The sequence below is a fragment of the Equus przewalskii genome, chromosome 2, assembly GCF_037783145.1.
Source record: "Equus przewalskii isolate Varuska chromosome 2, EquPr2, whole genome shotgun sequence".
Classification (NCBI taxonomy): Eukaryota; Metazoa; Chordata; class Mammalia; order Perissodactyla; family Equidae; genus Equus; species Equus przewalskii.
Window position 1 is genome coordinate 111,593,623 of NC_091832.1, and position 15,685 is coordinate 111,609,307.

General features: G+C 36.6%; 1 protein-coding gene across 2 annotated transcripts in view; it reads left to right on the forward strand.

Annotated features, from left to right (window-relative positions):
- Window positions 1-15,685, forward strand: part of LOC103557777 (N-deacetylase and N-sulfotransferase 4) — a 389,440-nt gene that overhangs the window by 283,894 nt on the left and 89,861 nt on the right. For both annotated transcript variants that reach the window (XM_070609249.1, XM_008530458.2), the window contains 2 exons: window positions 10,956-11,141; window positions 11,509-11,637. In XM_070609249.1, coding sequence (XP_070465350.1) covers window positions 10,956-11,141; window positions 11,509-11,637 — 315 coding nt within the window. The remainder of the gene's footprint in view (window positions 1-10,955; window positions 11,142-11,508; window positions 11,638-15,685) is intronic.

A 15,685-nucleotide genomic window follows, 5' to 3' on the forward strand; every position in this document is an offset into this window, starting at 1 on the left:
TTTTTAAAGTTTGTAAAAATCAAACAAACTAACTAAGAAAAGTATTTGACGAGGCATTATTTTGCTCACAAAGTCTGAAATATTTACTCCATGGCTCTTTAGATAAAAAGTTTGCCAAATTTTGACCCACACACGCAATGATCCAGACAAAGGTATATCAAATTAGAGTCATAACGATGAACAGTATTTCATGATTCCTTAATTAATGTACATCTATTCATTAGTGATTATTTGTAGCCTACTGTGTTCTTAGAAATATGAAATTTATGGAATGTAAAATACATTTCTGATAATCCTTGCCCTTATGAATCTCCAAAAAGAGCATAAAATGTTTAGGAAAGAAGGAAAAAAATGATTTGTTGTCAGAGGAGGCTTTGAGATAGGAATTAGAAGATGAGACTGAGCAGCTGATAGGGGCCAGAATGTGCAGGAACTCTTTACCCTAGGTCTTAGGGCCTCAGGGATCCTAAACCCAACTGTACTGATCACCTTTGCTTAGAACGCTACCCTTTGAAACATCAGTTCTCCAGATTCTCATATCACCTCCCCATGTTTCTAATTAATGTTTTCCAGTGTACTGCTCTCCGATAACCTCCTAGATCGTTATTGGTGCGTGCCTTTTGTACATAAGATTAGGAAGTGGGCTGCTTAGTAACAGGGCATGGGAATTCTTATTTCTACATTCTCATTTCAGGATACAGGTGTCTTTAGTCCTTGATCATCACTTTTAAATGCATGCTCAATACCCACGTTCACATTCTTCCTACTGAGTGAATCCAGTTTGCTTGTGGAGCCAAAGTGTCTGGCTAAAGGGCTGATTTCTCAGCTTTTATTTCAGGTAGGGAGTCTTTAACATAGTTTCAGCCAATGAGACATAAGCATAAGTTGTGCTATGAGACTTCCAGGAAAGGAGGTTAGATACAGCAGACACTTGCCCTTCTGCCCTTTGCCTCTATTCCTTTCTCCTGCCTAGTATATGATCCTGTTGCTGGAACTAAGCATCCATCTTGAAACTGTGAAGGAAAGACCGACAAAGTCAGAGACCTCACTTCTGGCATTCCTAAACTTCTGAACCCACTGCTTATCTCCAGATTTTCTATTACTCAAGGAAAATAAGCTCTTCTTTTGTTGAATCCACTGTGTTTTGTTGTTCTCATTTTTGTTTTTCGGGTACAAAGTTTGAACTCATTTCTAACCCAATGCTTTACCATTGCATTTTTTCTTTTAAACTGTTTGGAGATTGCCTACATTCAAATTTGACCCATTGTCTAAAATTTATAGACCCTTTAAAGGAATATTTATATAGAATACCCTGAACATAATATCCCAACACTTTTTAAGAAGTGAGTGATAGTGAGATTTTATGCTTATTTATCAATCAATTATTAGATAGCAGTTTTGTGAGTGGATTCTTAGAATGGTCAATAATAGCATAATTAACTCTCACTGGAAGATTTTAATTTCATTGCTTCAACGACCAACTTGTTTTTTTAATTGTTTAATGATGGTGAAATAATCTAGAACCAAGGTTTTCAAGACTTTTTTTCATTATTTAACTCTTGCTATACTGAGTGTATTTTATTCGTATTGGATAATTCATCAAAAGCATTTGTTAACACATTTTTTTTCTTTTTCTTTCTCTTTTGCTTTTCTCAACTTGAAAAATTCTTTCAGCTTGATAGTTTCTTTTATACCTTATCTATAGCGGCTGAACATTTTCATCATTCCATGATTACCTCTTTATAGTTGACACTTCAGTTCCCTGCAGTCACTTCTGCAGTCACTTGAGCAGGATGAGAATATGCGAAATTGTTTCCAAACATGTTGACAGTGGAGAGAGTTGAAGCTGGTTAATAATATAGGAGAGTTGGAGTGCTTGAAGTGCAGTGGTCTTGACATGAGTTCTGTATTGATGATTTGATTTCCAAATATGAAGCCACTTTAATGTGATGATAAAATGGAAATATAATATTTTGGTATGATTTTACTTTGAAACATGTCAACATGTCTACAGAACATATAGTAATTTAATCATCTCTATAGGCAGATACTTAAGTGATAATTTGTTTTTTAAAAATAAAGATACCATTTATTACCATAAACTTACGTTTTGTCTGATGAAATTTAACCTACTTCACATGGTGGTGAAGGCTCTAAAAAATTGGAAACAATCACAGATATGAATGATTTTAACTCTTGGAGAAGGCACAGGATGTCAAAGAGGGCAAAATGTAATAACACCTTGTATTTTTGGGTGTGGAGGAGGGAATTGACAACCAGAGGGATGGCTCATGCCTACACCAAACATTTAAGGCATTTTTCCATAAATGCATTAAGTAGCATTAAAGGGGGAAAATGACACCAAAGGGAAACCTCAACTTGACTCAGAAATAATATAAGAAATATATTTAATTGCTCAGAGGAAGTAATAGTTTAGGCAAATCTATTTCTGCAAAGTGATGCATTTAAATCCATGATTCTAAACCATCACCTATATAATTTTGGAGGTATCCAAAAAGTTTAGAATGTGTTCAGAATTAGAAAATGAAGGGCATTCTAGCCAGCTTTAAAAAGGGAAAGCTGCCATCTTCAACTTGTCTGCTTCACACACACACACACACACACACACTCCTAGCCATTCCACCAAAACTAGGGCTTTGTTCCATGAACATAGGCAATCAGGTAGAAGATTGAAAATATAGTTATTTAATGTTTTCTGTGTATAAATGCTTGTGGTACTAAGAATGGAGATAGATTAGATATGTTATTTACTTGAGATAAAATTGCAAATGAACATGTTGTGAAAATGGTGTGATCTGTATTAGGCAAAATTATTTTGAGTACCGTCTTTTTTCATGTTTCTACTTATAGTAACTATAGAGATGATGTGATAATGGAATGGATAATACTATTCTTATTTCCAACTTACTCAACACATTTAAGAATCTTGAATGTGATTATTTCTTCCAGGTTAAAGGTATTGTTAGAAGCTCTAAATACTTAATAGCTGGTACCGTTTCTCTTGTTACTAAACTAAATCTAAAATTAGATCTTTCCAGGCAGCAGAGGCAACAATGAAGGGAAAAGTACGGAAGTGCAGTTCTGGCATTTCCTGATATATCCTGAAATCCCATCTTTGCTGCTCCTCTTTCTTCCCAGGTTCTTGCTTTCCTCCTTATTCAGCTTAATTTAAGAACTAATTATTGTAAGCATTCCCTTGAATACACCCAGAACTCTCTTACACTTCTTGATTCATCATACTCCACTATAAAGCCTCAACCTCGTTTGACTCCAAATCTCCACCTAGTCTGTGCGTATACTCCTGAAACTGCATGTGGCTGGGACCAACAATTAACTGTTCTCACATTAAAGACCTCAAGTGGACCCTCCATGCTGCCTAGAAGTAACACCGGAAGTCCTTATTTTGTTCATAATCCTGTTCTCCTCCACCACTGTTTCATACCTTCTTCCTGCAAACTACCTCACGTCTTACCCCAGCTTCGCTCTCAACTGATGGTCTTCTTATTTCACTGAAAAAAATACCAATCAATTAGAAAAGAACTCCCACATGCTCCTGTTACTGCAACTGCTACTTCAACATGATGATCACAAAATGGAAATACAGTAAGAGGTTTGATTTTAATTTGAAACATGTGAACATGTCTACAGAAAAAATGTAAGAATTATAATAATTTTTATAGCTAATTAGTCTGGCGATCATAATTATTTAGTAAAATCTTTTTGAATATGTAAGTATGACTTATTAACATAAACTGTGTTCACAGTGCCGTAAATATAAATTGTGGACTGGCATCTTGTGAGAGGAGCACACGAGCTTGGCTCTTGAAACAATGAATAAAAGAACGAGAAATGCAAAGGCCAAATTTAGTACTTTTGCACTTAATCTCATCCCTTCCCAGCTGTTCAAGAACCTCCTTCTAGCAGTTCTCCCCTCGTTCCTAAATCATTTCCCTCTCTCCAAACATACTATTTCGCCCACCTTTAGATAATCCTGTGTTTAGGTTGCTTCTCCCTCCAGCTACAGCCCCATTTCTAGATTCTCTATTTTAGCAAAACTTCTCCAAATAGTTGTTATACTCACTCTTTCCATTTCAGCTCCTCTTATTCTCTCTTAAATCTACTCTGATGTGCTTGCCCTTCACCTCTCCACCCTTCTCTTGTCCAGTTCACCAATGGACATCCAGTGTTAAACCAATGGCCAATTCTTAGTTCTTATTCCACGTCACCTATTAGCAGCATTTGACATGTTGAACTCAAGACTCTTTTCTGAAACATTTTCTTCAGTTGGCTCCCATTTCATTGTAGATTCCTGGTATTCCTCCCATCTCACTTGCAATACTCTTTCACAGTGTATCTTCTGGATTTCTTCTCTTCTTGCTGACTTCTTAATTTTAATATACCTCAAAGATCTATTCTTAGACCTCTTCTTTTCTCTGCTTATGCACTCATTCTGTTGGTGATCTTAATGAATCTTATGACTTTAAATAAAATCTATATATTGATAACTCACCAAATTTAGATCTGCAGCTGAACTCTCTCCTCTGAATGCTAAACTTGTTTGACTTCGTACTTGATGTATCTAATTGGATGTCTAATCTCAAACACATGTCCTATCTTTCTCCTCAAAACCTGCTTAATTTTTAAGCTTCCCAGGCTCACTTGATGGAAACTCTTTCTAGTTAAGTACTTTCTCTCATGTTCTATATTCAGTCTATCCTTAAATCTTGTGGCTCCTCCTTCACAATATGTCCAGAATAAAATCACTTCTCACCAGCTACATTGTCTCCACCATGGTCCGAGCTATCATTGTCTCTCACCTAGGTTGTTTCAATAACCTACTAACTGTCTTCTGCTTTTCTCCTTACTTCCTATCAGTCAGCTTTCAACATAGCAGCCAGAAGAATTTTTTTTAATGGTAGGCTAGATCGTATCAGCTGTCTGCTCAAAACTTTCCAGTAGCTCCTGATCTTACTCAGAGTAAATACCAACACCCTTATAGTGGTAATAAGGACCTAAATGGTCTGCACCCATTCAGTGATGCTGCATCGTACAGCCCCTGTAAAAGCATAGTCAAGTGAATGGTGCCCCCTGGAGTTGTTCAGTAAATAACTTATAAGGCCGTTTGTAGCAACCCTGCCTCTTGACATCATCTCTTGTCACTCTCCGCCTTTGCTATCACTGCTCCAAAAACAACTGAATTCTTATTCTTCTTCAAAATACTTGAGGTGCTTTCAAAGCAGAACAATGTTGGTACTTTCCCCCCCTGCCTGGAATGATCTTCCCCAAGTTTTCTGTATGGCTTAATCCCTCGCAACTTCAGACCTTGACTCAAAATATTACCCTCTCCATGATTGAAACTCACATCCCTTCATTCATTCTCCTCCCTTTCTCTGCTTTATTTTTCTCCATAGCTCTTAGCACCTTCTCATATTGTATACAATTTACCTTTTCATTTTGTGTAATCTTAGTCTCACCATACCAAAGTATAAGCTCCCTGATGGCAGGGATTTCTGTCTGTTTTGTTCAGTGCTGTATCATCAGTGCCTATAATGGCTCCTAGTACATCATAGAACATAATAAATTATGTGTTAAATAAAAGAACTTAATGAACCAAAATATGTTGAACATCTTGTCAATAAAGTAAGAATTCTGACCGCCAAATTTAGCAAAGCAGGTGCCTAATCAACCACATTTTGTCTAGTGTGAATGAAGACTGACTTAGTTTTTCTGTCAGTTCCCTTTAAGCTGCAAAGTAGACCCTCAGCAGGGTCAAGAATATTAAAGGGAGGTGTCTCAATTGCCCAAAATAGCTCTACTTAGGATCGGAAAGTTCACACTGCAGAAGCAACGCCGTTGCTGTTCTATTTCTTTTTCAAAAGAAAAATCCATTTGTAACACAGAGCTCTCCAGAGATTTGTTACCATTTACTAGGCTTCAGTCCAAGAAGTGTCAGGACTGACCCAGCCAATTTCCAGGGTCACACAGTCATTGCTTTTATCACTTATGAAAACAGAAGACAATTTCAGTTCCCAAAACACAGTGGAAAATCAATGATCCTAGGATCATTCTCAAAGTTGACAATATGATTCCAAGTCCTTATTAAAAGGAAAAATAGATAATGAGGTCTATTTTCTTTAGCACCAGTGTTGCTTACTAGAAGTTGTATATTTAGGAGGACAAATCAATATTTTAAAATTCAACAGGGTACTGTTTAATGCATTATCTCTTTACTACAAGTACATTCATTTATGAGATCATTATTTCATTTACTTTCATTTTATATTCATTTATTAAACATCTATGGTAAATTTATTTAATAACTTTTTAAATTTATTATTTCCTTTAAAAAATATTTACTAAACACAACAATGTGCCAGGCATGCTGCTAAGCACTGGGCACATAAATCCATCCTAAGTATATTATGGGCTGGTTTCGTAAGCCGTATCTCCTGGAGTGCAAACATATGGTCCTAATAATAGGGAAAATGACATCTACCTGACTTTTCTTTCTGTATCAAGACCTCCATTCCTTCTTCAGGTTTCTGTCCTGCTATTTGTGAGAGATCCAGGAATGTCGCCTGTAAGTCCATGAGCTCAATCCTCCCAACTCCCGTTTTTCTCGTTTTTTTCCTCCAGTTTCCTATGGTGTGTGAGGTCTTCTAAAAAGTGTCTACCGGTGACTGACCAGAGTGCTGCTCGTGCTCACCTGTGGTTCTTTCTACCTCTGCATGTGATGCCTACATAGGTCTTGATCCATTTACTAGGATGGGTTATCCTCAGGAAGGGGTGTTACAATGCATGCTGGCACAGACGTGGTTGTGGTCATCAAAATTAATCCATTAGAGCAATGTCCTTTCAATAGGATTTGTCCCCCTTCTTTATGTTACCTACATTATATGGTTTCACTACAGTATTGACGTGTCAAATACCTGTGGTAGCTATTATTTAAATAAACTAGTGCCCTGTTTATTTTCTCTATACACTAGCCATTGACTGATCGGTACATAAGATTTAATAGTCATATATATATAACACGATAGTATCCAGCTAGACAAATAGGTGTTTGCTATATATCAATGAGTTTCCTTGGAGAAATATTGGGCTATGCTTTAGGAAGCTCTTCCTTTGTTTTCCTAGAATTCAAACCACTGACATCTCACCTGAACCCTTTAAACCTTTTATACTTATAAAAAAGGGGCAAAGACCACCTGTATTAGTCAGACTTCCCTGCTAGAAACAGAAGCCGCTTGAGGTTATTTTAAAGAGGGAAAGGTTTTATTCAACGATTTAAGTAACTCCAAATACACTGGAAGGGCTGATGGAGCAGATTCTAGGCTCTTCAGCCTCCAGGGACTGGCAGAGCCAGACAGAATTGAGTCCCTAGGGCAGCGACTGCTTCTGAAGCTACCACTGGAGCTCTGGAGTAAGCAGTTAAGTTTCCACCACTGCCTTGCAAAAGGGCACCACATACTGCTTCAGGAAAGCCTCCTGTGTTCGAGATCTTACCTGCCAGCAGTAAGAGCCAGGAGTTGCCAGACATTAGCCTCTGCCCACCTACTGCTTTCTGGACTCTCTCCTGAGTACTTCTAATTGGCTGAATCTTGTTTGCATAAAAAAGGATAGCTGCAGAGGAGTTTGCAAAAGGTATAATTTTGCTTTATAGCTTCTCCAAGTAAAAATAGAGTGGATAGGAGTTCCAGATCAGAAATATATGTTAAAATCAATTCCCTTTTGTCAGCACAGTGCTTCGGGTCATTAACTGGAGGGTCACAGTAGTAGCAACTTAGTAGAAAGGCAAAAGCAAAATCTATGAATTTAGAGGACTTGGGTACAATTCTAGCTCTGACATTTGTGAACATGAGCAAGTCATTTGCATTCTCGGAGCCTCAGTTTCCACAGTAGATAATAACATCCAGGCCATCTCACAGGGCAATTATGAGTATCACGTTAGACATGAATGTAAAAACACATCATAAATATCAGGTACTAAGCAGTTGCAAGCAGATATGATCAGTAGGAATGATCAAAGAAAAATTAAATGAGATCATGCCAGCTACTGTTAGAGGTTCAGTGCTAAATATATTTTATTTTATTCTACGTTTTGAAAACTGGTGACCCTGTTTTCATATGGTCTGCAAATTACCATATTATACCATTTCCCAATCAACTGGGAATTTAACATAACTGGAAAAATTAGATCATGTTAAACTCCTCTGTAAATGTTTGTGGTGTCGTCTCATATTGTAACACCATAGAATTCCTAGATCCTGTAAGAGATGCTGTTTTAATAAATAACAAATGCCATATTTGAATTAGTTTATTCCACTGCTAGATGTACATTTTTATAGTTTCAAATGTTTCCAATATTCACATTAGAAAGTCTTTCAAATTTTGTAATTTTTGTGATCGTGTATAAATATGATGTTTAGTTCACTTTTTAGTTGACCAAGCCTCTGTGAAATGGGTTTTACACTCTGGACAATAAAGAATGAAGGTTTCTAGCTCAGCAAGCTCTTTGATAACACAAAAAGAGTTTCTAGGGAATTTATTTTTCATTGTGTGTTATCATTTAGGTTGAAAAAGTATAAACTCATAATTATCTAGTGTGATTTATTATTTTGATTGAGCTCTGCTTGTCAGTGTGATAAGACGACCTTATGAGCAGTATAACATCGAGCCCCTAGAAATCAATAAATATAATAAAATCCTTTTACTGCCCCTTCCTTCCTGCTCACCAAATCAATTGCTTTCTAGCTTCTGGTTTTTCATGAAAGTTCTACAATTCATTTCACTACCTGTCAAAAGTGAAATGTCTTTTTTTTTTCCTGAAGAGATACAGTTGTTTGATATTTCAATTTTCTTCACAATTTTATTTTCAATCTCTTTGTTTCTGGAACATCCACATATTTATTTCGTGTTCTAGGCCCCAAATTTGGAATAAAATATTATACAATGGTAGAAAATGAGGACTAATAAAGTGATTAGTGCAGACTGTTAAGATTCACGCACTGTTGATTTCGTTATTTTTCAAATCATAGGACAAGACGATTACAAAACCTCAGTATGAACCACTTGAAGGAATAATAAGAGCATAACAGATTCTTTTTCCCTTTCTCGTAAATCGGGAATGCTTCGCTAAGCAGCAGTCACACAAATTCTTACCAGATCGAGGGATTTGAACACACTTGACCCTAGATTTCTCTAACGAGGAAGTTCATCTGTGTGTCATACCTAATGCATCCACATCTTGGCTTCCCGATGATGCTCATCCTCAGAATGCTTTGCAGCAATTAACTGGGCAACGTGGAACTAACCAGAGAGAACTAAGGCATTTCCCAGTGCATGGCCCCCAGTCGTGAGTCAGGGAACGGTAGCAGCCTGCTCCCTCTGGTAGCTTCCAAGTAGTTCTGTGACTGGACTTTTTCAAGCTTGCCTTGTATTAAAAATATAACCTCCGTGAAGAAGTATTTTTCTTCTACACACACAAAGAAATGAATTTGCCCTAGTACCTATAGCAAAAGACTCTGGCTTATTTTATAGCATTGATTTCATATTTCAGTCTTTCCACGGAGTCATTTATTGTAATAGATGTTGGAAAACACGTAGTCTTGGTGAAAGAGAGGTGAATTTGGCTATACAATGAGGGTCATTGCCTGAAAGGAAGAATGATGGAGCTTTGCGAAATATTTAGGGCCCATCTTCTGAGCTGAGTGTGGCATATGATTTAGGCTTTGTAGATATGTGATCCATTCACTGCTTGCTTATTATGCCAGACTGATTCTTCTCCTATGCTGTGTGCCATGTAACAGAAAATATAAATGGCAATTGTCAACACTTTTGTGTTCTGTTTATTGATTCAATCAGCTTTCATATATTACTGTATATTGTCATTTAAAACCTCAATTGATGAGAATCAATCCTACAAGGAGTCTTTATAAAGCAGATAAGCATTTAAACGGAAAAGTATAAAGAAGCAGGAATTAGAAAACTGGAGATCTATATCATGTACTTTACAACATAATACCATTCTTTAGTAATTTTTTCTTATTCTTATTTTAAATTTATACCTGTTTTCCTTTAGAATTGACTGTTTAGCCTAGGCAAGCATCTGATAGTAAACTGTATGTTTCATAAAAATAAATTGATTTGCTAAGGTCCAAAACCAAGGGGAGAATCTTAATCCTTACTCTTTCCTTACCCTCTGTACCCAAAACATTATTGGATGTTGTATGGTGTTTATCCGCTGGCTTTTATTCCTACCACCAATAATGTGGTTTAGGTACCCATGTTCCCTCTAATCTCGCCATTGCAATAGCTTCCTAATGCACAGCCTTGATTCATTCCTTCCCCACTTCTAGTTCATCTTAACATGTTGTCACCAGATCCTTCTTCCTAAAACATAAAGCAGATCATGGCCCTTCATGCTCAGAGAGCTTCCATATCTATCCTGTTCAAATAGAATTAACTCATCAATTCAAAATCCCTCAGTTTATCAGTAAAGGCTCATCACTTTATGGTCCTACTTACCTTTCTGGTTGTCTTCAACATCATAGGCACACACACACACACACACACACAGAGTCCTCTTCCATCTCTCACATTTGAGTGCTTGTTCAAGTGACATTTTCTTTTCTATATCTATCTGAGGAAAGGCCATGTTCTCTGCCTATCTTCCTCCAAAACTTTCTATATTCAAAGTTCAGAATTAATCTCACCCACACACCACATTCCCAAAGTATTTACTATGTCTGTCCTACCACCAGAGCTCCTTAAGTTTACAAGCTACCAAAAGACAAAAACTCCATCCTATTAGTTTTTATATTGCTCATAGCTAGCATAGAACTCAGTGTGTCCTAAATGGATGTTTGTGGAAACAATTTTAATAGAATTCAGTTGACCACACTTCACATGATGCTGTTCTGACTTCCTTTTAGGAACATGGGATACCCATCAACATGGGCTACGCAGTGGCGCCACATCACTCAGGGGTCTACCCGGTTCATATTCAGCTGTATGCAGCTTGGAAGAAGGTCTGGGGTATTCAGGTCACCAGCACTGAAGAGTATCCACATTTGAAACCTGCACGGTACCGAAAGGGCTTCATTCACAATGGCATCATGGTGAGCACATACTGCTGTGTGTATTGAAGGCTCTTAATATCTACATGTGGAATGAAGACAAAATGTAACTTCAAACCACTTTTACATGAGTATCATAAATTCCTAACATCCCATAGTTGTGAGTGGTCACAAATTAATACATTGTTTGGCTATAAGCTTGCTTCTTAAGCTGTGGGGTGGTTTTAGCAAATCCAAGACGAGCTCAAAATATTGGGAATGAGATTCATATAGATCATCCACTGAAGTTTCCAAACTGAAATTTTGTCTGGCGATTCTATACTACTGAAGACTTTCTCTGTGTCTATTTGTTTGGGTGGCTTTGAGAGTTTTCCAGGCAAAGTGTACTGTTTTTCCCCCTTTTCCTCAGGTCCTCCCTCGACAGACCTGTGGATTGTTCACCCACACTATTTTCTACAAAGAGTATCCAGGAGGACCCCAAGAATTGGATAAAAGTATCAGAGGAGGTGAACTTTTCCTCACAATCCTTCTAAACCCAGTATGTATCCTATTTATGCTTTTTACAGTAATAGCAGAATTTTCAAATATGTGTTTCATTTTGTTTCTGTTGTTAATCTTTTCACAAGACTAGTTGGTAAATACCAGTCCTACTGGGGAGAAATTAGATTACGTCTTCAAATTATTAAATTCCTTTGTGATCTTCAATCAAGAAAAACAGATTTGTTAAGAAGCATGTGTTGAATATAACAATTAAATGTAATGTAAGTTCTCAACGTTGACTTCTATTCTCGAATTGTAGTAAAGACATATTAATGTGCAGCTCTCTAGCTAAAAACTGACATTCACAATATCATCCATGATGCGTACTTTGTCCGTGAGTTGAGTTTGCTTCTGGCTCGAGATATTGGTAGGCTCACTTCATCCAGTCTCTAAAAATGATCACAATTCAAATTGGGTTGAAAATATGTAGCTAAGTGTTATCTTTCTATAGTAGGGTCATCTGAGGCCTTTTTGAAAATCTTGACTAATTTTATTTGGAATCAAAGATAAAGCATTTAGCCCTTTTTTCTTTAATTTTGTCTTTTTGTCTTTCCAAGTTTTGCAATTTTATTTCCTGTTATATGTGGCAAAGTATAGCAGTGTGGGAATGTATTAAATAATGGTGGGATTATTTCAGTTTTCTGACTTTTCTCCCGTAAAGGTTCTGTTTCTGAGGTCCTAAGAAGCATGTCCCCTTCTACATCCCAGTGCACACAAAAAATGTGAAATAGTGGGTGGTATGCCAAGCACCTATTTAATGTAAGAAATTTCCATACTCAGAGAAAATGATTCATGCTTTAAAGAAAACTATAGCTCAGTTGTCTCTGGTGAAACTCCAGGTATGCCTAAAATGAATTATTTAGATAAGTTATGTCTGGTATTTTAAATTCTTGATTAAATAAAAACCTACATTGTGTAAAAATGAAACTTATAAATTAGGTTGGAGGGGTAGGGAAGTATGGAAAAAAGTGCTTTAACCAAATATGAGTAACCAAAAAGACCTTCCCCTCAAACTACATGGCTATTAAAAACAAAAGAAAACAAACCCAGAAGGCCTGTTGTGTTGGATGGCCCTAAGTTAGGGAACAGCTTGAATGCTCTACAATCTTTAGCAAGAAACTGTTTCTCAGAACTTGCTGCTCTTCTGTAAAACAAGCTCAATGAACTAGACAATCTTCAATGTGCCTCAAAGGTATTCCTTAAGGAGATAAATCTGAGCTATTCCATCTTTTTGGATATAATTCACACTCATTGACACTGAAAAATGCCAAGGATATTCTAAAAATAATTCTTGGAATTTGAGGTGTGCATGTGGGAGATGAAAACAAATGTGGGAAACCTTTCTCTTTGCCCCTTCCCTTGCCAATTGAGACTCTGATCTCCACAGGGGCAAGGGCCACTTCCTCACACCATTTTCATTCTGGGGCTACACATCTGACCCCACATTTGCTCTGGTCACCTCCTCAGGGGAAGTGGGTAAGCATCAGGACTGACGGTCGCCTCCCCTATATCTTCTGCCCTCAGATCTGTGTCACTGCTGTTTCTTACCTGGATGTCCATTCCTGCTTGTCATTAAGGAGATGGATTTATAACTGCTTTTAAAATTTTTGAATTCTGTACCCCTCATACAGCGTCATTCAGAGACTTATGGTTAGTTGGTCCTTTAAATAAGATGGAAGACTATTTAGCATGTAGTATTTCTATCTTGAGCATTTGTGTTTGTATTCTGAGAGCCAGTTTCCAAAGGAAAGATCTATAGTTGCATCATTTTAGATATCAAAGTCCCTTGGGGAAATGTTTTCAGTGGGAATCATTCAACATCCATGACATCATCCAGAGAGAGGGCCACTTCCTCTCCCTGCTGTTACAACTGACTTCAAACATCGAAAAGTGATGTTTGTGAGGACTTATAAGTAGGATAAGTGATCACTAATGTTAGTATAAGCTCTAAAGATTAAAGGCCAATCCAACTTTATTTTGTTTTTTCATTAGTGATCTATTCTTTCACATCATAGAAATGCTATAGACTTTGTATATTATGACATCTCTCTTGTATGGTGATCTTCTCTGTGGATTTGTAAATGATCTATAGATTTCTGTCCTTAGTATTGGCTTTTTAGTATGCTGATGAACAGATGAATAAGGATATAGACAGCATGACATAAAGCCGGCAGTGATAGTAAATACACCCGAAGATAATAAGTCCAGTTTTTCTTAGCATATTGGAATGATAAACCAAATCTAGCAAGATGAAATTTAATGGAGAATAATGAATAGCCCCAAAATTGCCTTAAAATAAGATAGTGGTATAATTCCAGCATTATATAAGGATAAACACTATGTAAGGATAGGTTAAATCTGCCAGAAAAATGCGTGGGTGCATCATGACATCTTAAGTTCCTAATCACTGAAGTTATCCAAACCTAAATTTTAAAGGAATGTGAAATCTATTACTTTTAGTATCTCATCTGATGCTAAAAGTCTGAGATTCTACTCTCATCCAGTTAAGTCATGGGGTATCTTTCATTGTAAAACATAAAAAAATGTAAAGTAGGTTTAATTTGAAATATTACAAACCAGCATTATGAATTTGGTTATATTCTATGACTATAAGGTCAGAAGAAAAGGGGAAAAGGTAACTTATCAACATGCATGAGAGAAAAAAGAATGTATTGAGAGAAGATGTATTGAGGGAAGTAGAGAAGAAAAATTTTTTTCCGTCATCAGTATACTAAAAGAAATATTATTGCCAAATTTAGCAGAACCATTCTGAATTGATTGGTAGTTTCTGGATTTATTTGTTCATAAGCATCCTACGAGGCTAACAAAAGCTGGGAAAAGTATATGAGGGAATATCCTGGACCCTCCCTCTCTGGAATACTGTAAAATAGAACCAACAACTACACAGTTCTTTCTTACTGCCTTGGGAGTTCATCTGCCTTAAGGAAAGGGACTGCATTAAACAACCTTGAAAAGTTCTGCATATTTTTTTTCTGCTTTATAACTTCTCTGATCTGCTGTCAAAAGGCATGAACCACACCAAGACAGCGTAGTTTCTCTCCTTGTCCAGCTTCCAATTTAGGGATTCACATTATTTTGTGTTGCCCTGTTCTAGAATAGAACTGTATTCCTCTGTGCTCAGAAGTCTCTGTTATTTTTCATTCGTGCATTTTCAACAGTTTTTTAATTTTTATTTTTATTCTAGCTGGTATCCTGTTTTCATAGTTTTATGCATTTTAAAATGTGATTATTTTCTAATCTACCATAAAACAGAAAATGCAAATTAAAATACGTTTTTACGTTTTGACTCACATATGAACTCCTGTTACTGTTTCGTATTAGGTCTTTTGATTCAGCAAACTGCAAGGAATAAGGTTTCTTGATTTCTTTGGATACCAACTTGTTTTGCCCAAATGAATCTAACAATTGAAAATTAAATGATATGAGGGCCGTTTGAATGGCATTTCAAAAGAATAGCTGGGCATCTGTCCACTTAACATTCAGTGAACTTCCTCTTATTTTTCTTAGATTCTATCATGACCTCATCACGTATTGATATTTTCCTACACTGTTCCACACTTGTCAAATACTAACATGTATTTCCCTGGTGCCAAATCCTTCCTGTATTTTCAATATAATCTTTGTTCAGACAGGAAGAAATATAATTTAATCATGTATGAGGTGAAACAGCTTATACTAGGTAACCCACCATCATTCAAGTCGAGACAGTACCCTATAAAATATGCAGCAGCTGACAATAGTAAAGGAAGTCTGGAGTCTTATCAGATGGTGTCACCAGTAACTATAAAAGCTTGAAATATATATGCCTTACTGGATTTATTTTTTTTCTAACTCATTTTAATTTTGTGCTATACAAAGAATATTATGAAAACAGAATTTTCTACATTTTGACAGATACCTTTAAAAATGCTCAGATTCTAGAATGCTTTAAAATAGCAGTGCTGGATCCAGGAAATCTGCTATGTTTTCCAAAGTTCAGAGCAGTGTCTAGACTCACTAACCCTTGCCTGTTCTGTTGGCCAATT